This window comes from Symphalangus syndactylus, chromosome 22, assembly GCF_028878055.3.
Source record: "Symphalangus syndactylus isolate Jambi chromosome 22, NHGRI_mSymSyn1-v2.1_pri, whole genome shotgun sequence".
NCBI lineage: Eukaryota > Metazoa > Chordata > Mammalia > Primates > Hylobatidae > Symphalangus > Symphalangus syndactylus.
In genome coordinates this window covers 20,976,049-21,002,160 of record NC_072444.2, presented here as the reverse complement: position 1 = coordinate 21,002,160, position 26,112 = coordinate 20,976,049, and the positions used below count along the sequence as shown (strand labels likewise).

At 44.2% G+C, this 26,112-nt stretch overlaps 2 protein-coding genes across 3 annotated transcripts in view; both read right to left on the bottom strand.

Annotated features, from left to right (window-relative positions):
* Nucleotides 1-26,112, bottom strand: part of LOC129472521 (neuroblastoma breakpoint family member 1-like) — a 705,345-nt gene that overhangs the window by 123,790 nt on the left and 555,443 nt on the right. The window lies entirely within an intron of this gene.
* FBXO42 (F-box protein 42) overlaps nt 1-26,112 on the bottom strand; it is a 124,321-nt gene that overhangs the window by 58,357 nt on the left and 39,852 nt on the right. For both annotated transcript variants that reach the window (XM_055262227.2, XM_055262226.2), the window contains exons 2-3: nt 15,386-15,652; nt 5,555-5,671 (exon numbers count right to left, since the gene is read on the bottom strand). In XM_055262227.2, coding sequence (XP_055118202.1) covers nt 5,555-5,671; nt 15,386-15,635 — 367 coding nt within the window. In that variant the 5' untranslated portion in view covers nt 15,636-15,652. The remainder of the gene's footprint in view (nt 1-5,554; nt 5,672-15,385; nt 15,653-26,112) is intronic.

Sequence of the window (26,112 nt, the reverse complement as noted above, 5' to 3'; positions counted from 1 at the left end):
CTGAGAATGTCTATTCCAACTGGTAAATCTCTTCAAGTTTTCTGAAATGGGCTTAGTTTACAACACATACTAATCATCCCTATTAAAATACAAGTCAAATAGTCACAATTTAATTACACACAGAGCAAGCAAACAGTTCCTCACAGTTCTGAATACTTCTCCACTATTCTATAATCATCTCAAGTGCAAGATCTTCCAGTAGTTTCATCTTTTCCACGGTGTATGGAGCATGCAATAAATGCTCACTAAATGAATGATATGCTTTTGCATTTTCAGATGTCAAATCCTCTTTTGTTTCTTCACCTGTCTCCAGGGAAAGATCCTGAGGCATTTATCCCATGCTTAAAGAGACTATGCTGTCATGTGTCTCACACCTACAAGCCAGAACATATTTGATAAGGTCTCTAATTACATAACTATGAAGAAGCAAGGGCGGTTATCTAGTCTGGGCCTGCTGGCTCCTGCGGGAGCATGATGAACATTGTGTATGGAACTACCTGACTATATGTGATGCCTACAACACTGAAACATTTTTCAAAGCATGATGTAGGGGACTCAGGTGAGACCCCTACATCAATCTGAAAAGGACATTCTACATTAATTAAAGCTTGCATGATTAGCTATGCACACATTCACCAAAAAGCTAGAATTGGCCTTTAATTTTTTTTTTTTTTTTTTTTTTTTGAGACAGAGTCTTGTTCTGTTGCCCAGGCTGGAGTGCAGTGGCGTAATCTCGGCTCACTGCAACCTCTGCCTCCCAGGTTCAAGCGATTCTCCCGCCTCAGCCTCCTGAGTAGCTGGGATTACAGGCATGCGCCCACCACACCCAGCTAATTTTTGTATGTTTAGTGGAGATAGGGTTTCATGATGTTGGCCAGGCTGGTCTCCAACTCCTGGCCTGAAGTGATCCACGTGCCTTGACCTCCCCAAGTGTTGGGATTACAGGGGTGAGCCACCACACCTGGCCCTAGAATTGGCCTTTTTACTTCACCTGTTTTTGTCCCAGACTTTTCCATAGGAAAGACACTGTACTGTGCATACCTTTGTTGCACTTAAGTCCACAAAAATTATTAGGTATCAAAATGTATTGATACCAAATTTATTAGATATCAACTATGAACAAGGTGTTGTGAAATAGTACAAGAAGGCTGGGTGCGGTGGCTCACACCTGCAATCCCAGCACTTTGGGAGGCTGAGACAGGCAGACTGCTTGAGCCCAGGAGTTTCAGACCAGCCTGGGCAATAGGGCGAAACCCCGTCTCTACTAAAACTACAAAAATTAGCTGCACATGGTGGCAGGCACCTGTAATCCCAGCTACTTGGGAGGCTGAGGCAAGAGAATAGCTTAAATCTGGGAGGCAGAGGTTGCAGTGAGCCGAGACTGCGCCACTGCACTCCAGCCTGGGTGCTTGGGTGACAGAGTGAGACCCCATCTCAAAGAAAAAAAAAAGAAAAAAGAAATGGTAAATGGTACAAGAATGTCTAAGACATGGAGCCTGTCTATCTTTAAGTAGACAACAATCTTGTGGGGGAGACATCATCATCATCCTACTTTTTTACACCTTAAAATATATACATATATTTTAATTTTAAATAGAGATGTTGCCCAAATTGGTCTCAAACACCTGGGCTCAAGTCATTCTCCTGCCTCGACCTTAAAACATATTTTTACAAGTGTTTTCTTAAATGCATTTCTCAGCAATCTATGGCACAAACAGAATTTGTCATATCCATTTTTCAGACAAAGAAACTGTGAGTCAGACAAGCCAAGAAACTTGTTTCCCACATCCAAAGGTCTTTCCTTTTTAGCATGCAGCCTCTCTCACACAGATAATAATGGCAAAAGACAGATGGTAATAAATAATGGAGGAAGGTATGAACAGTATATTAGGGAAGCAGAGAGGAAGAAAAGAGCTTAATATCTATGGCGAGGAGTCTGAGAAGTGGGTAAAAAAATGTGGCTTTTGATTTTATCTTTGAGATGACTTTTAGAGAACAGAACACTTTCAGTCCATCAAGAAGCGCAGGCCGGGTGTGGTAGCTCAATGCCTGTAATCTAGGCACTTAGCAAGACTGAGGTAGTGTATTAGTCCATTTTCACACTGCTATAAAGAACTATCCAAGACTGGGTAATTTATAAAGGAAAGAGGTTTAACTGACTCACAGTTCCACACGGGTGGAGAGGCCTCAGGAAACTTACATTTATGGTAGAAGGCAAAGGAGAATCAAGCACCTTCTTACAAGGCAGCAGGAGAAAGAGCACAGGGGAAACTGCCCCCTCCCCCTGCCTTTTTTTTTTGAAACAGAGTCTCGCTCTGTTGCCCAGGCTGTAGTGCAGTGGTGCAATCTCAGCTGACTGCAACCTCCACCACAGGGGTTCAAGCAACTCTCCTGCCTCAGCCTCCCAAGTAGCTGGGACTATAGGCACCTGCCACCAGGCCCAGCTAATTTTTGTATTTTTAGTAGAGACGGGGTTTCACCATGTTGGCCAGGCTGGTTTCGAACTCCTGACCTCAAGTGATCCGCCCTCCTCAGCCTCCCAAAGTGCTGGGATTACAGGCGTAAGCCACTGTGCCCAGCTGAAACCGCCACTTTTAAACCGTCAGGTCTCATGAAAATTCTTTCACTATCACAAGGACAGCATGGAGGAAACCGCCCCCATGATCCAGTCTCCTCCCACCAGGTCACTCTCTTGACACATGGGGATTACCACTGGAGGAGATGAGATTTGGGTGGGGACACAGAGCCAAACCATATCTGGTGGGCAGACTGCTTGAGCTCAGGGGTTCAAGATCAGTTTGGACAACATGGCAAAACACCATTAAAAATTTCAAAAACTAATTAAAAAAAGAAAAAAAGGGAAGGGCAAACAGGGAAGTTTAAGACATAACAACGAGGTTCATGTGGCTGAAGTCTGGCTACCTAAGGATGCAGCAGTGAGTCAGGCTGAAAAGGCAAGCCAGGTCCTTGAAAGGCAGGCAGAATGAAAACTCCTACATGCAGCACACTAACGCTGAAGCTTGCTGGTGGAAGAATGGAAGGCTAGTTGCATGTTTCAGACTTGCAGTATTTCCCAACAGGAGCTCTTGTCATTTGGGGCAGGATAGTTTTTTATCTGTAGGACTGTCCTATGCACTGCAGGATGCTGCACATCCCTGCCCCGTGCCTACTTCATGCTTATACTGCTTTTCAGTGAAGACAGTAAGCAATGACTTTACAGATTTCTTACAGATTTCCGAATGTCAGAGGAAGAGATACTGTCCCCAGTTTTAGAGGTGGTTATTAATGGTCTTTAGTCCAGGTTCACATGAAGAGAGAAGATAGGCAAGAAGATAATTTTTTTTTTTTTTTTTTGAGACAGAGTTTCGCTCTTGTTGCCTAGGCTGGAGTACAGTGGCACAATCTTGACTCACTGCAACCTCCGCCTCCCCCGGGTTCAAGTGATTCTCCTGCCTCAGCCTCCTGATTATAGGTGCCTGCCACCACACCTGGCTAATTGTTTATTTTTATTTATTTATTTATTTTTGAGACAGAGTCTCACTCTGTCGCCCAGGCTAGAGTGCAGTGGCATGATCTCGGCTCACTGCCAGCTCCACCCCCTGGGTTCACGCCATTCTCTTGCCTCAGCCTCCCGAGTAGCTGGGACTACAGGCACCCGCCACCACGCCCGGGTAATTTTTTGTATTTTTTTTTTTTTTTTAAGAGATGGGGTTTCACCGTGTTAGCCAGGATGGAATTGTTCGTATTTTTAGTAGAGATGGGGTCGTACCATGTTGGCCATGCTGTTCTCGAACTCCTGACCTCAGGTGATCTGCCCGCCTTGGCCTCCCAAAGTGCTGAGATTAGAGGCGTGAGCCACAGCGCCCGGCCAAATTTGTATTTTTTTTTTCCTGAGATAGAGTTTCACTCTTGTTGCCCAGGCTGGAGTGCAATGGTGCAATCTCAGCTCACTGCAACCTCCATCTTCCAGGTTCAAGCAGTTCTTTTCTCAGCCTCCCAAATAGCTGGGATTACAGGCACGTGCCACCATGGCTCATTAATTTTTTTTGTATTTTTAGTGGACAGGGTTTCACCATGTTGGCCAGGCTGGTCTCGAACTCCTGACCTCAGGTGATCTGCCCACTTCAGCCTCCCAAAGTGCTGGGATTACAGGCGTGAGCCACTGAACTCAGCCCAAATTTGTATTTTATAATTGATACTTGTCACATTCAAAATTTTTGTAGGAGTCCATTTAAATTTTGTGTTTGCTGAACATATGTTAAAATAGTCATTATATGACCTAGTACTAAAATCTGACTACTCCCTAAGCAAGATCTTAGAAATACCCCCATGTACAGCTTTCCTTTGTTTTCCTCTTAGATAATGTCAGATGTTTAAAATGCTAAGCATAACACCTTGACCACTTTGGAGTAGAGAAAAATCCAACGAAAAAGCAGAGGGCTGGGCTCGGTGGCTCACACCTGTAATCCCAGCACTTTGGGAGGCCGAGGTGGGTGGATCACCTGAGGTCTGGAGTTCGAGACCAGCCTGGCCAACATGGCAAAACCCTATCTCTACTAAAAATACAAAAATTAGCCAGGTGTGGTGGCACACGCCAGTAGTCCCAGCTACTCAGGAGGCTGAGGCAGGAGAATCACTTGAACCCAAGAGGTGGAGGTTGTGGTGAGCCAAGATTGCACCACTGCACTCCACCCTGGGCAACAGAGACTCTCTCAAAAAAAAGAAAAAGCAGAATATAAAATTCTTAACAAACTGCCTACAATATATTTAGGCTGACACTTTTCCCTAATTCTGGTTATAAAATTAATATAAACTCTCATTTTACATTCCCTTCATTAAAAAGTCAGATAATGGCCAGGCACAATGGCTCACACTTGTAATCCCAACATTTTGGGAGGCCAAGGTGGGAGGATCACTTGAGCCCAGGAGTTTTCAAGACAAGCCTGGGCAATACAGTGAGACCCCATCTCTACAAATAATTTTTTTAAAATTAGCCAGGTGTGGTGGCATGCACCTGTGGGCCCAGCTACTCGGGAGGCTGAGGCAGAAGGACTGCCTGAGCCCAGGAGGTCGAGGCTGCAGTGACCCATGATCAAGCCACCATATCACAGCCTGGGTGACAGAGTGAGACTCCGTTTCAAAATAAATAAATAAATAATTAAAAGTCAGATAAAATACATGCCTTGGCTGGGTGTGGTGGCTCACATTATGTAATCCCAGCACTCTGGGAGGCCAAGGCAGGCCAATTGCTTGAGCTCAGTTCAAGACTAACCTGGGCAACATGGTGAAACCCCATCTCTACAAAAAATACAAAAGTTAACCAGGTGTGATGGGGCACGCCTGTAGTCCTCACACACAGGAGGCTGAGGTGGGAGGATCACCTGAGCCTGGGGAGGTGGAGGCTGCAGTGAGCTGTGATTATGCTACTGTACTCCAGCTTGGGTGATAGAGTGAGACCTTATCTCAAAAACAAACAAAAAAACATGCCTCCAAAGAAGTTTCTGGAAATATGACCACAGGCAGGGGTGAATCTGCTTTCACAGTAAATACTTACTGTGCGAGAAGCGCTGAGTGATTGGGGTTCCAGGATAAGGATAGGTACGGCTCTCCCACTGAATGTTTCCTTCCTGGACAGCCTTCATGAAACCATGATAACACTGATGGGCTACACCTAAGACAGAAAGAGCAAACCTGTCAGTCCAGACACTTAACTTATCCATCAAATTATTAAAACTGTGTCTATTACCTGTTTTTATCATTTTTATAAGACAAGTTTCTTTTTTTTTTTTTTCTTTTTTGAGATGGAGTCTCATTCTGTTGCCCAGGCTGGAGTGCAGTGGCGCGATCTCGGCCACTGCAACCTCCGTCTCCCGGGTTCAAGTGATTCTCCTGCTTCAGCCTCCCGAGTAGCTGGGATTACAGGCACCCGCCACCACGCCTGGCTAATTTTATCTTTAGAGAGATGGGGTTTCACCATCTTGGCCAGGCTGGTCTTGAACTCCTGACCTCGTGATCCACCCGCCTCGGCCTTCCAAAGTGCTGGGATTACAGGCATGAGCCACCGCGCCCAGCCTATAAGACAAGTTTCTTTAAGGAATTCCAAATTTATCTGATTTTCATTCAAAGAAAGGAAATACAATTTTTAAACTGAAAGGCAAACCTTTCGTTTTATCAAAGTTCAGGGAGGTTAAGTGACATTAAAAATTACAAAATTAGCTCACACTGTAACTCTAATCCCTTTTATGTTATCTTATAAGGCAACATATCAAGATCATTGATATTATTTACTCCAAAGCAAAGGTGTTGGGGGATAATTTAGCCTTATGAAAGAGTAAGATAAAACAATGTCTGGAACATAACAGGTGTTCAGTAAATATCTATAGTTGGAAACTAAAATAAAGCATTCTGTGTCTTAAATATGGAGATAATAATTAGTTTACAATTGATTATGTTTTATTTATTTTTTTCTTTAGACAGGGTCTCGCTCCGTTACCCAGGCTGCAGTGGCATGCATGACTTTTAGCTCACTGCAACCTCTGCCTCCCAGGCTCAAGCAATACTCCTACCTCTGCCTCCTGGGTAGCAGGGACTACAGGCAAACACCACCATGCCTGGCTAAAATGGATTATGAAATATATAACTCAGGAAAGTTTTTTTTTTCTTTTTGAGACAGAGTCTTGCTCTGTCGCCTAGGCTGGAGTGTAGTGGCTCACTGCAACCTCTGCCTCCCGGGTTCCAGTGATTCTCCTGCCTCAGCCTCCTCAGTAGCTGGGACTACAGACATGCATCACCACACCCAGCTAATTTTTGTATTTTTAGTAGAGACAGGGTTTCACCATGGTGGCTAGGCTGGTCTCGAACTCCCCACCTCAGGTGATCCACCCACCTAAGCCTCCCAAAGTGTTGGGATTACAGGTGTGAGCTACCATGCCCAACCAGGAAAAGTGTTCTAAAAGATGAGAGGCCAGGCGCAGTGGCCCACACCTGTAATCCCAGTGCTCTAGGAAGCCAAGGCAGAAGGATAGCTTGAAGCCAGGAGTTTGAGACCAGCCCGGGCAACATAACAAGATCCCGTTTCTCTGCAAAAAATTTAAAAATTAGCCAGGCATGGTGGTCTGCATCTGTAGTCCTAGCTACTTGGGAGGCAGAGGAGGGAGGATCACTTGTGCCCAGGAGTTCAAGGCAGCAGCGATCATGCCTATGATCATGCCATGCCACTGCATTCCAGCCTGGGCAAGACAGTGAGACCCTGTCTCTTAAAAAACAAGCAAAAAAAAAAAAAGACGAACATATAACAATGGAGAGGAATTGATTATGGAATCATAACCTGTCTTGGTCCTAGAGCTAATAAGCAAGGTTGCAGGATACAAGGTTAGCATACAACAATGAACAAGTAGAATTGGAAATTAAAACACATAATCCATATACATTTGCACCAAAAAATGAAATACTTCGATATAAATATAACAAAATACATACAAAATCTATATGAGGAAACCCATAAAACTATGATGAAAGAAATCAAAGAACTAAATAAAGAGATAGTCCATGTTCATGGATAGGACAAGAAGATTCAATATTGCCAAGATGTCAGTTCTTCCCAACTTGATCTATAGATTCAATGCAATCCTAGTCAAAACCACAGCAAATTATTTTGTGAATATCGACAAACTGTTTCTATAGTTTATGTGGAGAAGCACAAGACCCAGAATAGCCAAGAAAACATGGAAGGAGAAGAACAATGTCAGAAGATTGATACCACCTGACTTCAAGACTTACTATAAAAGCTACAGTAATCAAGACAGCGTGGTATTTGCAAATAATAGACAAATAAATCAACGGAACAGAATAGAGAGCCAAGAAATAGACCCATACAAATACAGTCCATTCATTTTTTTAATAGAGGTGGGGTCTCACTATACTGTCCAGACCGGTCTCAAACTCCTGAGCTCAAGCGTTCCTCCCATCTCAGCCTCTCAAAGTGTTGGAATTACAGGCGTGAGCCACTGTGTCCAGCCTTCACTGATCTTTGACAAAGAAGCAAAAGTAATGCAATGCAGAAAAGACAGCCTTTTGCCAGGCTCAGTGGTGTATGCCTGTGGTCCTAGCTACATGAGAAGCAAGGCAGGAGGATCGCTTGAGCCCAGGAGTTCGAGGCTGCAGTGCACAATGATCCCACTTGTGAATAATCATTGAATTTCAGCCTGGGAAACACAGTGAGACCCCATCTCTCTCTCTCTCATTTTTTTTTTCTTGAGACTGGGTCTCACTCTGTCACCTAGCATGGAGCGCAGTGGCACGATCTCCGTTTACTCTCTGCCTCCTGAGCACAAGGGATCCTTCCACCTCAGCCTCCGGGTAGCTGGAACTACAGGCACACACCACCGCACTCAGCTAATTTCTGTTTGTTTGTTTTCATAGAGATGGGGGTTGGCCACGTTCTCAGGCTGGGAGACCCCATCTCTCTCTTTTTTTTTTTTTTGAGAAGGAGTCTCACTCTGTTGCCCAGGCTGGAGTGCAGTGGTGCAATGTCAGCTGACTGCAACCTCCACCTCCCAGGTTCAAATGATTCCCCTGCCTCAGGTTCCCAAGTAGCTGAGATTACAGGCATGTGCCACCATGTCTAGCTAATTTTGCATTTTTAGTAGAGATGGGGTTTCACCATGTTGGCCAGGCTGGTCTCAAACTCCTGATCTCAAGTGATCCGCCCACCTTGGCCTCCCAAAATGTTGGGATTACAGGCGTGAGCCACCATGCCTGGCTGGGAGACCCCATCTCTCTCTTTTTTTTAATGTTTTTTTTTTTTTGAGACGAAGCGTCACTCTGTCACCTAGGCTGGAGTGCTGTGGCACAATCTTGGCTTACTGCAACCTCCAACTCCCGGGCTCAAGTGATTCTCCTGCCTCAGCCTTCCAAGTAGCTGGGATTACAGGCACACGCCACCATGCCCAGCTAATTTTTTTTTTTTTTTTGTATTTTTAGTAGAGATGGGGTTTCACCATGTTGGCCAGGATGGTCTCAATCTCTTGACCTCGTGATCCACCCACCTTGGCCTCCCAAAGTGCTGGGATTATAGGCGTGAGCCACCACAACTGGCCAACCCTATCTCTTAAAGAAAAAAAAAACCTTTTCCAAAAATGATGCTGAAATAAATTAAAATCTACATGCAAGAAAATGAATCTGGACATCTTTCACGAAAATGAACTAAAAATGAATCACAATCCTAAATGTAAAACATAAAACTCCTCAAAGATAACAGGAGAAAATCTAGATGACCTTGACTGACTGGGGATGACTTTTTATACACAACACCAAAGGCATGATCCATGAACGAAAGAATGGCCAGGCGTGGTCGCTCACGCCTGTAATCCCAACACTTTGGGAGACCAAGGTGGGAGGATAACTTGAGCCCAGGAGTTCAAGACCAGCCTGGGCAACACAGGGAGACCCTGTATTGACAAAGTATTTTTTAAAACATTAGCCGGGTGTGGCCGGGTGCAGTGGCTCACACCTGTAATCCCAGCATTTTGGGAGGCCGAGGTGGGTGATCACTTGAAGTCCGGAGTTTGAGACCGGCCTGGTCAACATGGTAAAACCTACTCTACTAAAAATGGTTTTGTCTCTACTAAAAACAAAAATTGGCCGGGCGCAGTGGCTCACGGCTGTAATCCTAGCACTTTGGGAGGCCGAGGCGGGCAGATCACAAGGTCAGGAGATCGAGACCATCCTGGCTAACATGGTGAAACCCCGTCTCTACTAAAAATAGAAAAAATTAGCCGGGTGTGGTGTCAGACGCCTGTAGTCCCAGCTACTCGGGAGGCTGAGGCAGGAGAATGGCGTGAACCCAGAAGAGGAGCTTGCAGTGAGCCGAGATCACACCACTGCACTCCAGCCTGGGCAACAGAGCAAGACTCCATCTCAAAAAAAAAAAAAAAAAATTAGCCGGGCGTAGTAGCATGCACCTGTAATCCCAGCTACTTGGGAGGTGGAAGCAGGAGAATTCCTTGAACCCAGGAGGTGGAGGCTGCAATGAGCTGAGATTGTGCCACTGCACTCCAGCCTGGGTGATGGAGTGAGATTCCATCTGAAAAAAAAAAAAGGAAAAAAAAATTAGCTGGGTATGGTGGCGTGTGCTTATAGTGCCAGCTACTTGGGAAGCTGAAGTCGGAGGACTGCTTGAGCCTGGGAGGTTGAGGCTGCAGTGAGCCCTGATCACACCACTAGACTCCAGCGTGGGAGACAAAGCAAGACCTTATCCCCTCCCCAAAATAACTGATAAGCCAGAATTCATTAAAACTAAAAGTTTCTGCTCTGTGAAAAATACTGTCAAGGGAATGAGAAGATAAGCCACAGACTGAAAGAAAATATTTGCAAAAGACATATCTGATAAAAGACAGTTATATAGAATATCCAAAGAACTCTTAAAACTCAACAATATTAGGGCCAGGCGCAGTGGCTCACGTCTGTAATCCTAGCACTTTGGGAGGCCGAGGCAGGTGGATCACTTGACGTCAGGAGTTCAAGACCAGCCTGGCCAACACAGTGAAACCCTGTCTCTGCTAAAAATACAAAAATTACCCGGAAATCGCTTGAACCCAGAAGGTGGAGGTTGCAGTGAGCCAATATTGTGCTACTGCACTCCAGCCTGGGCAACAGAGCGGGACTGCATCTCAAAACAAACAAACAAACCAAAAAACTCAACGACATTAATAAACAAACAACCCAATTAAAAAATGGGTCAAGGCCGGGCGCGGTGGCTCACGCCTGTAATCCCAACACTTTGGGAGGCCAAGGCGGGCGAATCACGAGGTCAGGAGATCGAGACCATCCTGGCTAACAAGGTGAAAGCCCGTCTCTACTAAAAATACAAAAAATTAGCCGGGTGTGGTGGTGGGTGCCTGTAGTCCCAGCTACTTGGGCAGCTGAGGCAGGAGAATGGTGTGAACCCAGGAGGTGGAGCTTGCAGTGAGCCGAGATCGCACCCCTGCACTCCAGCCTGGGCGACAGAGTAAGACTCCGTCTCAAAAAAAAAAAAAGGGTCAAAGGCCTGGCATGGTGGCTCATAATCTCAGGACTTTAGCAGGCCCAGGTGGTAAGATCGCTTGAGCCCAAGAGTTCAGGACCAGCCTGAGCAACACAGTGAGACCCCATCTCTACAAAAATAAATAAATAAATACAAAAATTATCTGGGTGTGGTGGTACACACCTGTAGTCCCAGCTACTTGGGAGGCTGATGCGAGAGGATTGCTTGAGCCCAGGAAGTCGAGGCCACAATGAGCTATGATCATGCCACTGTGCTCCAACATGGGTGACAGAGCAAGATCTTGTCTCAAAAAAAAAAAAATATATATATATATACACATATATATAAAATAAAAAATGGGTCAAAGACCTGAAACAGACACTTCACCAAAGAAGGTATGTGGATAACACATAAGCGCATGAAAATATGCTCCATATCATTTGTCATCGGGGAAATGCAAATTAAAATGAGATACCACTACACATCTATGAGAATGATGAAAATCCCAACTACTACTACAAATGCTGGTGAGAATGTGGAGCAAAAGGAACTCTCATTCACTGCTAGTGGGAGTACAAAATGGTTCAGCCACTTAAAACAGTTTGGCAGTTCCTTACAAAACTAACGATGCTCTCACCATATGATCCAGCAATTGTGCACCTTAGTATTTATTTATCCAAAGGAGCTGAAAACTTACGTCCACAGAAAAACCTGCACATGGATGCTTACACCAGCTTTATTAATAATCGTAAAATCTTGGAAGCAACCAAGATGCCCTTTCAGTAAGTGAATGGGTAAACAAACTGTAGTGCATCTAGACAATGAAATATTACTCAGCACTAACAAAAAAAAGAGCTAAGAAATCATGAAAAGAAATGGAGGAAGCCGGGCACGGTGGCTCACACCTGTAATTCCAGCACTTTTGGAAGCTGAGGCAGGAAAATCACTTGAGCTTAGGAGTTTGATACCAGTCAGAACAGCAAGATCCTGTCTCTATAAACATTTTTTTTAAAAATTACACAGGCATGGTGGTGCACACCTGTGGTCCCAGCTATTCCGGTGGCTGAGGTGGGAACATTACTTGAGCCTGGGAGGCAGAGGTTGCAGTGAGCCAAAATTGCACCAGTGCACTCCAGCCTAGGCAACAGAGCATGACCCTGTCTCAAAAAATAAGGAGGAAACTTAAATGCAAATATTACTAAGTGAAAGAAACCAATTGGAAAAGGCTATATACTGTATGATTCCAACTATATGACCGTCTAGAAAAGGCAAAACTATGGAGACAGTAAAAAAATCAGTGATTGCCAGTGGTTGGTGGAAGGAAAGGATAAACAGGGAGCGTATACAGGATTTTTAGGGCAGTGAAGCTATTATATTATAACAGTGGATATGTGTCATTATACATTCATCCAAACCCATAGAATGCACAACACCAAGCATGAACATTAACGTAAACTATGGAATTTGGGATAATAACAATGTTTCAGTATAGGTTCATCAACTGTAACACATGTACCACTCTGGTGGGGGATGTTGATAATGGGAGAGGCTATACATGTGTTAGGGTAGGGGATATATGAGAAATCGGTTTTGTTTTGCTTTTTTTTTTTGAGATGGAATCTCGCTCTGTCATCCACACTCGAGTGCAGTGGCTCAATCTTGGCACATTGCAACCTCTGCCTCCCAGGTTTGAACGTTTCTCCTGCCTCAGCCTCCTGAGTAGCTAGGACTACAGGCACCCACCACCATGCCTGGCTAATTTTCATATTTTTAGTAGAGATGAGGTTTCACCATGTTGATCAGACTGGTCTTGAACTCCTGATCTCAAGCGATCCGCCCACGTCAGCCTCCCAAAGTGCTGGGATTACAGGCGTGTTCCACTGCGTCCGCTCAGAGGAATTTGTTTCTCCTGCTCAATTTTGCTGTGAACCTAAAAGTGCTCTTTAAAAAAAAGTCTATTAAAATTAAAAACAAACAAACAAAACTATCTCGTCAGTGACTTCTGCCAGAAAGATCGATCTAAGACTGTGAGTACTAGGGTAGGGTTCTTCTCTGAATAAAAATAAAAAAAGAAAGAAAGAAAGAAAAGAAGAAAGAGAGAGAGAGAAAGAGAAAAGAAAGAATGAAAGGAAAGAAAGAAGGAAGGAAGGAAGGAAGGAAGGAAGGAAGGAAGGAAGGAAAGAAAGAAAGAAAGAAAGAAAGAAAGAAAGAAAGAAAGAAAGAAAGAGAGAGAAAAGAAAGAAAACCAAAATAAGACTGCCAAAGAAAACCTAAGGATAAATTCATATATTTGATTAAATCACAGTCCCTTACCTGTGGTTTTCCTTCCTTTATCTGAGAAGTGAAACCATGTATTTCCACATTGCAGTGAGCCAATCTCTCCTGAAGAGCCCATCAACTCAGAATATAGAAGCAGGCTGTGTGTGCCAGTATTAACAGTTATAATCAAATGAGCACAGGGCCCACAGAGCAGTTTCAATACAGCTGGTTCTTAGCCCTCTAGGTGGACTTTGGGAGTTGACAAGGACTCCCCTCCCCATGAGAACCACCTTGATGCAAGGAAAACATTTTAAAACTGATTGATTTTGATCTAAAGATTGTTCTCTGTTATATCTCTGGCTGCCTTGTTCCCCCAGGAAAGAACACATCGAGACAACCCTCGCTTGATAAAAAATTACTCCACTTGATTGATCATCTTCAAACAAAAAATGGGCCCTTTCCACTTAAGATGCAATGAAGTCACTAACTGCTTTCTGCTAATTAAAAATACAGCATGTCTAGCAACCTAAACATTTAGCAAAAAGTTGAAATCTTGATTAGAAAAAGGACGAAAAAAAGGACCAGAGTCTTGCTCTGTAGCCCAGGCTGGAGTCCAGTGGAGTGATCTTGGCTCACTGCAACCTCTGCCTCCTGGGTTCAAGCAATTCTCTTGCCTCAGCCTCCCAAGTAGCTGGGATTATAGGCGCCCACCACCACACCCAGCTAATTTTTGTATTTTTAGTAGAGACAGAGTTTCACCATGTTGGCCAGGCTGGTCTCGAACTTGACCTCAGGTGATCCACCTGCCTTGGCCTCACAAAGTGCTGGGATTACTGGCGTGAGCCACTGCACCCGGCCAAGAAACATATTTTAAAAAGTAAAAGATGTATATAGGGTCTTTGCTGTTTAGAGATAAAATCAAGTGACAAATGTTTTCAAGAAAGTACAGTTGCTAAAAGTAGCTACTCAGAGACAATCTGTAGCCTTAATAAGAGCATGGACTTTAAAGCCAGATTGCCTGAATGTGAATCTTTAATCCTGCATTTACTATCTGTGCAAATAAGTTAACTGTGCTTCACTCAGTTCTGTCATCTATAACATGCAGGATGTTCTAGTCAGAGTTTGCTGTGAGAATGTAAAGCAGTTACAATAGTGCTTGACACGTGATAAAGGCTATGTTCACGCTGGCTGTTACTATTATCCCATATCCATTTCTTTTTTTTTTTTTTTTGAGAAGGAGTCTCGCTCTTTCACCCAGGCTGGAGTGCAGTGGCGCGATCTCGGCTCACTGCAGGCTCCGCCCCCCGGGGTTCACGCCATTCTCCTGCCTCAGCGTCCCGTGTAGCTGGGACTACAGGCGCCCGCCACCTAGCCCGGCTAATTTTTTTTTGTATTTTTAATAGAGACGGGGTTTCACCGTGTTAGCCAGGATGGTCTCGATTTCCTGACCTCGTGATCCGCCCGCCTCGGCCTCCCAAAGTGCTGAGATTACAGGCGTGAGCCACCGCGCCCGGCCTCCCATATCCATTTCTATTTTGCCCATTCAAGAACAATACAATTAATCCATTTGGGAGGCTGAGTCGGATGGATCACGAGGTCAGAAGATCAAGACTATTCTGGCTAACACAGTGAAACCCCGTCTCTACTAAAAATACAAAAAATCAGCCAGGCGTGGTGGCAGGCGCCTGTAGTCCCAGCTACTCCAGAGGCTGAGGCAGGTGAATAGCGTGAACCCGGGAGGCGGAGCTTGCAGTGAGCCGAGATTGCGCCACTGCACTCCAGCCTGGGCAACAGAGTGAGACTCTGTCTGAAAAAAAAAAAAAAAAAGAAAGAAAAGAACAATACTATTAACCAGATCAACTCTAAGAATATGAAACTTTTAAAAAGAATCCTCATTTTAAAATGCAAATGGGATTAGATACTTTAGTATTCAAGCTGTTCATTAAACTAACCAGGGTAAGAAAGAAAACCAGGTAGTATCGTCTAATGCTAGATTTTATAACCATAACACATTTAAGGGAGGAAAAAAACTAAACTTGGAGTCTAAAAGTAAATCAGTGAAATTTGAAATCAATAAATAAACCTTTCTCCTATCCACAGTACCTTTGATAAGTCGATACCACTGTTTGCAGACAAGGGCCGCAGTTTTGTGTTCCTGATACGGTGAGAGAAAGGACAGGATATACTCCAAAACCTCTTCTGGCAGCTCCGACATGGACCTATTATGTCTAGTCTCCTCAGCCTCCAATACTGGGTGGGGCTCCTCATCTTGCTCCATTGTCCCTTCCAGCACAGTTTCTTCCTGGTCCACAGCCATGAAACTGTCATCTTCACTGTCCGAGGAGCTGGCCATGACATTCCACTCAACAGCTGTAATAGGTAAAACACAAATATCAGTATTCCACTAAAAGCAGCTCAAAAACAATTCAGGCATGCACATCCAAGCTCTTCATAATTTCGTTTCCACTCTCAGTGTGAAATCTTCTCTTCAGCACTTTCCAACACCAGTTGTGAGCCACCTTAATTCGACAGGTACAGCTCAAATACCAAGCCCATCCCCAAAGGCTTTTGATTACATTTTTTCTCTTCACTGAAAACCAGAGTGGCAGCCAAGTTCTGGTATAACCATAAACCAGAAAACTTGTTCTCCAACAATTCCTCTAACTCAAGGATCTGACGGACCGATAGCAAAGGGAAGAGCAACTAGCCTCCTTGGCCAGTAACAAGACCTCAAACTTTGAAGGAAAAACTAACTCTGGGTCCTGTAAAGAGTAATAACATTCTGAGAATATGGGTTAAGAAATAACAGTTTTTCGACCCGGCACGGTGGCTCAAACCTGTAATCCCAGCACTTTGGGAGACCGAGGCGGGCGGATCACCTGAAGTTGGGAGTTTGAGACCAGCCTGACCAACACGGAGAAACCCCATCTCTACTAAAAATTGAAAATTAGCCGGGCATGGTGGCACATGCCTGTAATCCCAGCTACTCGGGAGGCTGAGGCAGGAGAATCACTTGAACCTGGGAGGCAGAGTTGCGGTGAGCCGAGATCATGCCACTGCACTCCAGCCTGGGCAACAAGAGCAAACCTCCATCTCAAAAAAAAAAAAAAAAAAGAAAGAAAAGCACAGTTTTTCTAAGCTTTTATGCAAGACGATTCACTTAACCTTTTTCCTGTTTGCCCGGAGAATACATGCCAGAGGCGCCTGCAACTGCGGTGTTTACTCGGAGATAACTTTGCCACAAAGTATCTCTTATTTATTTTATTTTATTTATTTATTTTTACTCGGAGATAACTTTGCCACAAAGTATCTCTTATTTATTTTATTTTATTTATTTTTTTTTGAGATGGAGTCTCGCTCCGTCGCCCAGGCTGGAGTGCAATGGCCTGATCGCGGCTCACTGCAAGCTCCACCTCCTGGGTTCATGCCATTCTCCTGCCTCAGCCTCTGGAGTAGCTGGGACTACAGGCGCCTGCCACCACGCCCCGCTAATTTTTTCTATTTTTAGTACAGATGGGGTTTCACCATGTTAGCCAGGATGGTCTCGATCTCCTGACCTCGTGATCCGCCCGCCTCAGCCTCCCAAAGTGCTGGGATTACAGGCGTGAGCCACTGCGCCCGGCCAAAATATCTCTTTTGTTATTGTTTTCACATTGCTCTAGTACATCAACTTTAGAAACAAAAGACATCATTCTATTTATAGCATTCTGTTTTTAATAGTGGTTATTTCCATTTACAAAATATATTTTTTTTGTTCTTGGTTGGGTGCAGTGGCTCACACCTGTAGTCCCAGCACTTTGGGATTCTGAGGCAGGCAGATCACCTTAGGTCAGGAGTTCAAGACCACTGTGGGCAACATGGTGAAACCTTGTCTCTACTAAAATACAAAAATTAGCCGGGCTTGGTGGCTCACGCCTGTTATCCCAGCACTTTGGGAGGCCGAGGCGGGCGGATCACGAGGTCAGGAGATCGAGACCATCCTGGCTACCACGGTGAAACCCCATCTCTACTAAAAATACAAAAAAACTAGCCGGGCGTGGTGGCGGGCGCCTGTAGTCCCAGCTACTCGGGAGGCTGAGGCGGGAGAATGGCGTGAACCCTGGAGGTGGAGGTTGCAGTGAGCCGAGATCGCGCCACTGCACTCCAGCCTGCGTGACTGAGCGAGACTCCGTCTCAAAAAAAAAAAAAAACAACATAAAATACAAAAATTAGCCAGGTGTAGTGGCGTGTGCCTATAATCCCAGCTACTCAGGAGGCTGAGGCAGGAGAATCGCTTGAACCTGGGAGACAGAGGTTGCAGTGAGCCGAGATCATGCCACTACACTCCAGCCTGGGCCACAGAGAAAGACTCTCAAAAAAAAAAAAAAGAAGATAGTAAATGTTCCAAGAATAGGCTTCACTGGCTAAAATACCAAATACAAGGCAGTATTTACAATAGAAAATATGAATCATTAAGAGATCCAGGCAGTAAAAACTAGAACAACATGAATGTCTATCAACAACAGAACAAATAAATTGTGGTACATTCGCCATGAAATATTATAGGGCAAAGAACCACAGGTTACATACATACAAATAAATCTCTCAAACATAATGTTAAGCAAAAGAAAATAGAAGGCCGGATGCGGTGGCTCACGCCTGTAATCCCAACACTTTGGGAGGCTGAGGCGGGTGGATCACCTGAGGTCAGGAGTTCAAAACCAGCCTGGCCAACATGGTGAAACTCCATCTCTACTAAAAAATACAAAAATTAGGCCAGGCGCAGTGGCTCACACCCGTAATCCCAGCATTTTGGGAGGCTGAGGTAGGCAGATCATCTGAGGTCAGGAGTTCAAGACCAGCCTGACCAACATGGTGAAACTCCACCTCTACTAAAAACGCAAAATTAGCTGGGCGTGGTAGCGTATGCCTGTAGTCCTAGCTACTAGGGAGGTTAAGGCATGAGAATCACTTGAACCCAGGAGACGGAGGTTGCAGTGAGCCGAGATCACTCTACTGCACTCCAGCCTGGGCAATAGAGTGAGATCGTCTCAACAAACAAACAAAAATCCAAAACTTAGCCAGGCTTGGTGATGCACGTGCCTGTAATCCCAGGTACTTGGGAGGATGAGGCAGGAGAATCACTTGAACCTGGGAGGCAGAGGTTGCAGTTAGCCAAGACTGGACCACTGCACTCCAGCCTAGACAATACAGCGAGACTCCATCTCAAAAAAACAAACAAACATAAGACAGAAGAATGGGCAGGCACAGTGGCTCATGCCTATAATCCCAACACTTTAGTAAGCCAAAACAGGAGGCTCATTTGAGGTCAGGAATTTGAGACCAGCCTGGGCAACAAAGTGAGACACCACCTCACAAAAAAATAATTAACTGGGTGTGGTGGCACACATCTGTGGTCCCAGCTACCCAGGAGGCTGAGCAGGAGGATCACTTGGGCCCAAGAGTTTGAGGCTACAGGAAGCCATGACCACACCACTGGACTCTAGCCTGGGCAACCGAGTTAGACCGCGTCTCGAAGGAAAAAAAGAAGAAGAAGAAGACTATATACTATACGATTACAATTATATCAAGTTCAAAATGAGGCAAAATTTATGCTGTTACAAGTGAGGTATCTGAGGTACTAGTAAAGTTCTGTTTCCTGATTGGGTACTGGTTACACAGATGTTTTTTGTTTGTAAAAAATTTACTGAGCTGAATACTCACGTGCTTCTCTAAAGTTTGTCAAAATACTGGCCGGGTGCAGTGGCTCATGCCTGTAATCCCAGAACTTTGGGAAGCCGAGGCAGGTGGATCACCTGAGGTCAGGAGTTCGAGACCAGTATGGCCAGCATGGTGAAACCCCGTCTCTACTAAAAACACAAAAATTAGTTGGGTGTGGTGGCACACGCCTGTAATCCCAGCTACTTGGGAGGCTGAGGCAGGAGAATCGCTTGAACCCAGGAAGCAGAGGTTGCAGTGAGCCCAGGTCGCTCCACTGCACTCCAGCCTGGGCGAGAGAGCAAGACTCTGTCTTAAATAAATAAAGTTTGCCAAAATAAGCCATTATCAGCAGTTACTTCTAGTGGGAATATTATTAATAATTTCAAAAATGTCTTGCTTCTGCCTATCTGTATTTCCTAAATTTTCTACAAAGAAAACATACAGAGGCAGGCATCTCATTTATACTCCCATGACATTATACACAAAGTCTGAGGTAAAACTAGTAAAATGAAGGAAATAGGGTGTTTTATGTAAGAACTGTGTTGCAGATTAGATTCTCCAGGAAGCAGATGCTAGACAGAATTCAGAATGGAAAAAGTTTAATGGGAAGTAACTTCTGGAAGAAGTGCAGAAGCAGCAGGATTGGGCAAGAGGAGCCATCAGACCACAACACAGACCTGACAAAGCCTGTCCAACAGAGGGCTCGGGAGCAAAGACGGCCACTCAGGGGAATCTAGTACTGGGCAGAAAGGGCAAGGCTCTAAATCACTGCTTCGCTCAACCACTGGCAGAAGGCTCCAAAGCTGAGGCAGACCCTAAAGGAGCTAACGGCTTCAGCTAGCCTCCTTACAGATGGACAGTAAGTCCTTTTGAAGGGAGAATTTTATTATTTTTAAATACATTTATTTCCCTTGCTCCACACACTCTACCCAGACTATTTACTATGCCACCCCACTTTACAAATTTCCAGCATTCCCTCTAGCACTGATGAAAGGAAGAATAAGAAGGGTCTTCTCTTCCCAGTTCTTCCCAAAATTGGGAAAAGCTGGATTGGGGCGGTGGGGGGGGGGGAAGGAAACGAAGAGTAATCACGAAATATACTTTGGGGCTTTGAGAAAGATCTGAAACGTTCCAAAAAGTGACAGAGAGGGGAGAGCAGAGAACAGAAACCTCCTACCTCATTTCTACCACTGCAGTAATTCATGCACTAATTATGTGTAACATCTTTTAAAACTGGAAGAATCACATTAAGGAAAATGAAAACATGAACTCATAAAACTGCTTCCAAGATAATTTATCTACCAAACTGGCTGAAAGCTTATGATACTGCAAATGTGTCCTAGCAAAGTGGCTATTAGAATCTTAGTGATAATCAGCAAATTGGTGGCTACTTGGAAGGACTGCAGTGGCTTAAGTCCACCTGGGGGTGTGCGGGAAAGGCAGTGACAGTGAGAAAGGAGCAATTCCCTTCATTCCCCAAAAGGAGAGAAGAGTATTATAATGGGTTTCCTGAAAACTGTATTAGAAAAAGGATCCTAGGCCAGGTGTGGTGGCTCATGCCTGTAATCCCAGCACTTTGGGAAGCTGCGGCAGGCGGATCACGAGCTCAGGAGTTCGAGACCAGCCTGGCCAGTATGGTGAAACCCCGTCACTACTAAAAATACAAAAATTAGCCGGGCATGGTGCCGTGCACCTGTAGTCCCAGCTACTCGGGAGGCTAAGGCAGGAGAATCACTTGAACCCGGGAGGCAGAGGTTGCAGTGAGCCGAGATTGCGCCACTGCCCTCCAGCCTGGGCGACAGAGTGAGACTCCATCTTAAAAAAAAAAAAAAGAAAAAGAAAAAGAAAAAGGATCCTAGATAGTTAGGCCTCTTTCCATGCTCACGTAGGTAAGGTGTTTTTCAACATGACTGACTCGCTAGAGGGAGGCCTTTCAAACAACAGAGACCTCCATTTCCAGCCCAAATTCCTATCCTAAAACGTGTCACCGAGCATGGTGGTTCATGTCTGTAATCCCAGCACTCTGGGAGGCCAAGGCGGGCAGATCACCTGAGGTCAGGAGTTCAAGACTAGCCTGGCTAACATGGTGAAACCCCGTCTCTACTAAACATACAAAAAACTAGCTGGGCGTGGTGGCACACGCCTGTAATCCCAGCTACTCGGGAGGCTGAGGCAGGAGAATCGCTTGAACTGGAGAGGTGGAGGTTGCAGTAAGCCGAGATCATGCCACCGCACTCTAGCCTGGGCAACAAGAGCAAACTCCATCTCAAAAAAACAAACAAAAAAAATCAAACCATGCCTTTTTTTTACTGGAAAAAATATCACTTCCCATAGTCCCTCTTACTTGTTCTCTTGTATATTATATCATTTCCTACTGGCTAACTTTCCTGATTTATTAACTTTCATATATATTTTTTGTTTTATTATTATGATTTTTTTGAGATAGGGTCTCACTCTGTCACCCAGGCTGGAGTGAAGTGGTGCAATCTCAGCTCACTGCAACCTCTGCCTCCCAGGTTCAAGTGATTCTCCCACCTCAGCCTCCCAAGTAGCTGGCGCGCCACCATGCCCAGGTAATTTTTTTTTTTTTTGAGATGGGAGTCTCGCTCTGTTCCCCAGGCTGGAGTGCAGTGGCATGATCAAATTTTTGTATTTTTGGTAGAAACAGGGTTTCACCATGTTAGCCAGGCTGGTCTCAAACTCCTGACCTCAAGTAATCCACCGTGCCCAGCCTAACTTTCTTATATTTTTAACCTCCACTCAGCTCTAAAATTCACCAAGGAAAAGAGCCCAAAGAAATGGATTCCTTGAGTTTGGCTGCATGGTTGACATTTAAATTAAATAGTTGCTCCCTTGCACAACATTTTGACAGACTATAAGCCTAAGTTCTATTGCAGAACAAAATAAATCAATGGAGGCTGCAAAAGTTTATTTACATTACTATTTTTCCCAATCAGAATAAATTTGATTCAATAAAACAACTCCCTCTCTTTCCAAATTGTCTTAAAATATAATAACAAGCCAACATAAAGAGACTCATACTGCTTTAATAGCCAATGTTAAGCAATTTCCACCATTCAACTGTTACACCCTCCACAAAAACATCAAACTGCATACCTCTCAGGGCATGTTTGCTAACTTGGCGCTAGGTACAGATGCCAAGGAGAACACACATGGGTGAGCTCAGATGCAATTCCTCTGTAATTACATGCCCAACACGAATTTGCATAGCCCTTCTTTTTCACTTCCATAATTAGGTAATAAAATCATCACTCATATTCCCCCAAGGATACAGAGGCATTTTGAAACTCTTGAGTTTTTCTTGTTTTCATGCCAAAAGAAGCCCTACAAACTTTCACATGTAAGCATACTAACTCAATGAATGTAGTTTTCATGAAACTGTTTAAAAGAAGTCCTTCTCACCCTTCACATTTGTGTTAGACCTTCTCAGCTTCCCAATGTGACTGAATGAATGTACTGGAATCTGAACTCCCTGGGAGCAGGACCATTGGCCTAGGCATCTTTGTTGTCTTAACACTAGGCATTCAAATGAGTGTAAGGTTTATTGACATGTCTACTCAGAACACCTTTGTGCTGAGCTTGCAAGGGGTTTTTTTTTTTTTTTTAAAGATAGGGTTCTGCTCTGTCACCCAGGCTGGACTGCAGTGGCACAATTATAGTTCACTGCAGCCTTGAACTCCTAGGCTCAAGTGATCCTCCTGTCCCAATGTTCCAAAGTGCTGGGAATACAGGTATAAGTCACTGTGCCCAGTCATTATTTTATAATAGAAATTACATCATTAGGCCAGGCGTGGTGACTCATGCCTGTAATCCCAGCAATTTGGGAGTCCGAGGTGGGTGGATCACCTGAGGACAGGAGCTCAAGACCAGCCTAGCTAACATGGCAAAACCCCGTCTCTACTAAAAATACAAAAAATTAGTCAGGCGTGGTGGCAGGCGCCTGTAATCCCAGCTACTTGGGACATGTAAAAAAAATTACATCATTAGTATATCCAGAAAATGGTAGATCCTACTTTTATATGTTACTAGATGTTGTCAAAATATTTTATTGGTCAGAATTAATACAAATCTCTGGTTTATGGAATTTTGTACCTTTTAAGGTGTATATACTGGCCTGAGAGTCTGCTGACAGAGAGGAAACTATTTATTTGGCCCAGTAGTATCTTTTTCTTCTGAAAAACTACTATACTAGGCCAGGCGCGATGGCTCACGCCTGTAATCCCAGCACTTTGAGAGGCTGAGGTGGGTGGATCACGAGGTCAGGAGTTCAAGGCCAGCCTGACCAACATGGAGAAACCCCGTCTCTACTAAAAATAAACAAATTAGCTGGGCATGGGGGAGCATGCCTGTAATCCCAGCTACTCAGGAGGCTGAGGCAGGAGAATTGCTTGTACCTGGGAGGCGGAGGTTGCAGTGAGCTGAGATCGCACCACTGTACTCCAGCCTGGGCAACAGAGCGAGACTCTGTCTCAAAAAATAAAAAAAATTTAAAAAAATTTTTTTTAATTAAAAAAAAAACTATGCTACATCCAACTAAATACAAATCAGTTTCTAAAGTCCAAATGCCTTACCCTTCTGAGGTATAAATTAAGGTTAAGATTTTGAGACTGGAAGATGTGGCCACTGTTTCTAGCTTTAATGCTGTGAAACCTAGCATAAGTCACACAGAGTAAGAAACAAAAACCTCCCTAAGTAATGAAAGTTCCCCACTTACTTCAGGAAGATTTTGTAAAGATAGTAGATATCAAGAAAGTACTCTGAATTCATTGGAGAAAATCCGTAACCTAGAAAGAATCAACTCAAAAGAATTTCAATATGGGAATGAAACTGCTATGCATTTAAAAGCCATTGCCAGATTTGAGGGCAATATTTGATTAGTTTTTTGCCTTTGGTTTCTATTCAACTAGACATCTGACAATCCTCTTGTGGTAAACACATCTTTATTAAAGTTGGACTACACTTCATTTACCTAAAAGGAAGCTGAACATTTAAAATGCAATCAAACATATTTGTCACAAATTCAAAAGGTTAAAAAATGTAATTGGCCAAGCATGGTGGCTCACACCTGTAATCCCAGCACTTTGGGAGGCCCAGGCGGGGGAATCACAAGGTCAGGAGTTCGAGACCAGCCTGGCCAACATGGTGAAACCCCATCTCTACTAAAAATACAAAAAATTAGCTGGGTGTGGTGGTGGGCACCTGTAATCCCAGCTACTCGGGAGGCTGAGGCCAGATAATCGCTTGAACCCGGGAGGCAGAGGTTGCAGTGAGCCGAGATCATGCCACTGTACTCCAGCCCAGGCGACAATGCAAGACTCCATCTCAAAAACAAACAAAAAAAGTAATTAAGGAACTTCTTACTGATAGATAATAAAATAAAGGACTGAGATCTAACTAAAGAATAAGGGACAGGGCCAGGCGCAGTGGCTCACGCCTGTAATCCCAGCACTTTGGGAGGCTGAGATGTGCGGATCACTTGAGGTCAGGCGTTCGAGACCAGCCTGGCCAATATGGTGAGACCCCTACTACAAACAAAAATTAGCCAGGCGTGGTGGTGTGCACCTGTAATCCCAGCTACTCAGGAGGCTGAGGCAGGAGAATCCCTTGAACCCAGGAGGCGGAGATTGCAGTGAGCCGAGATCGTATCACTGCACTCTGAGGTGGGTGAGTGACAAAGCAAGTCTCCGTCTCAAAAAAAAAAAAAAAAAAGAATAAGGGACAAGAAGGAGAAGTAGAGAAAAATAAAAAGAAGAAGGGACTGGACTGAATGGAGGCACCCACAGTCATCCCACAGCATGAGGGCTTCTGAGGCTTTAGGGACAAAGCAGCAACCCTGAACAGATGTCATTATGAACTCATAAAGTGAACCACCTCAGCAGCACTAATGTAGGCTAAGTACTAAATGCTACTCTTGAAAATATAAAATACTGTTGAATGAGAGATTTACAGAAGATCATAAAATGATTCAATCTAAGACAATAAGTCTTCTTATGAATATACCACCATTATCATTGTATCAACTCAAATGAAAAAGTTATAGAAAGTAGAAAAAGGATAAAATAAAAAATTCTACCTTACTCCATGCATTCAACAAATACCGATGAAACATTTGCTATATGTAAAAATACTGTGCTTACTGCAAGCTTGACTGCCATCAAATATTAAAAACACAAAAAGAAAAAATATATTATGCTTAGATCCCACACAAGGTACAAAAAGAAGGTATGTCACTATTTGCTCTCAAACAGATTGACCCACTAAGGGCCAAGGACACATAAATTAATAATACCAACACAGAACATTATATAATAAATGACCTATGAGACAAAACAAGAAGGCTTAACAGTTCAAGAAAGAAAGAGATGGCTTCTAACTAGTATAAGGAAGGTTCACAGACAAGCATTTCAGCTGAGCTTTAAAGACTAGGTAGAAGCCAGGTGTGGTGACTCATGTCTGTAATCCAAGCAGTTTGGGAAGCCAAAGCAGGCAGAAAACTTGAGTCCAGGAGTTTGAGACCAGCCTGGGCAACATGACAAAACCCTTCTCTACAAAAAATACAAAAATTAGTTGGCCATGGTGGCGCACACCTGTAGTCCCAGCTACAGGGGGTCTGAGGTGCAAGGATCGCTTGAGCCCAGGAGGTTGATGCTGCAGTGAGCCAAGATCACGCAACTACACTCCAGCCTGGGTGACACGGCAAGACTCTGTTTCAAAAAATCAAAAAACAACAATAAAAATAAAGAAGAGGTAGAATTTCAGAGAATAAAATTGGGGAAGGTAAAGGGATTAAACATTGTCAAATTATTGTCACTTAAACTGATATCCTTTGCCACTTACACAATTACCTTTAGAGCTGGGTGCAGTGGCTCACACCAGTAAACCCAACACTTTGAGAGGCCAAGACAGGCAGATTGCTTGAGCCCAGGAGTTCGTGACCAGCCAAAGAAACAAAGTGAAACCCTGTCTCTATAAAAAATACAAAAGTTAGCCAGGCATGGTAGTGCAAACCTGTTGTCCCAGCTACTTGGGAGGCTGAAGTGGGAGGATCTCTTGAGCCCGAGAGGTGGAGGCTGCAGTGAGCCAAGATCATGCCACTGCACTCCAGCTTG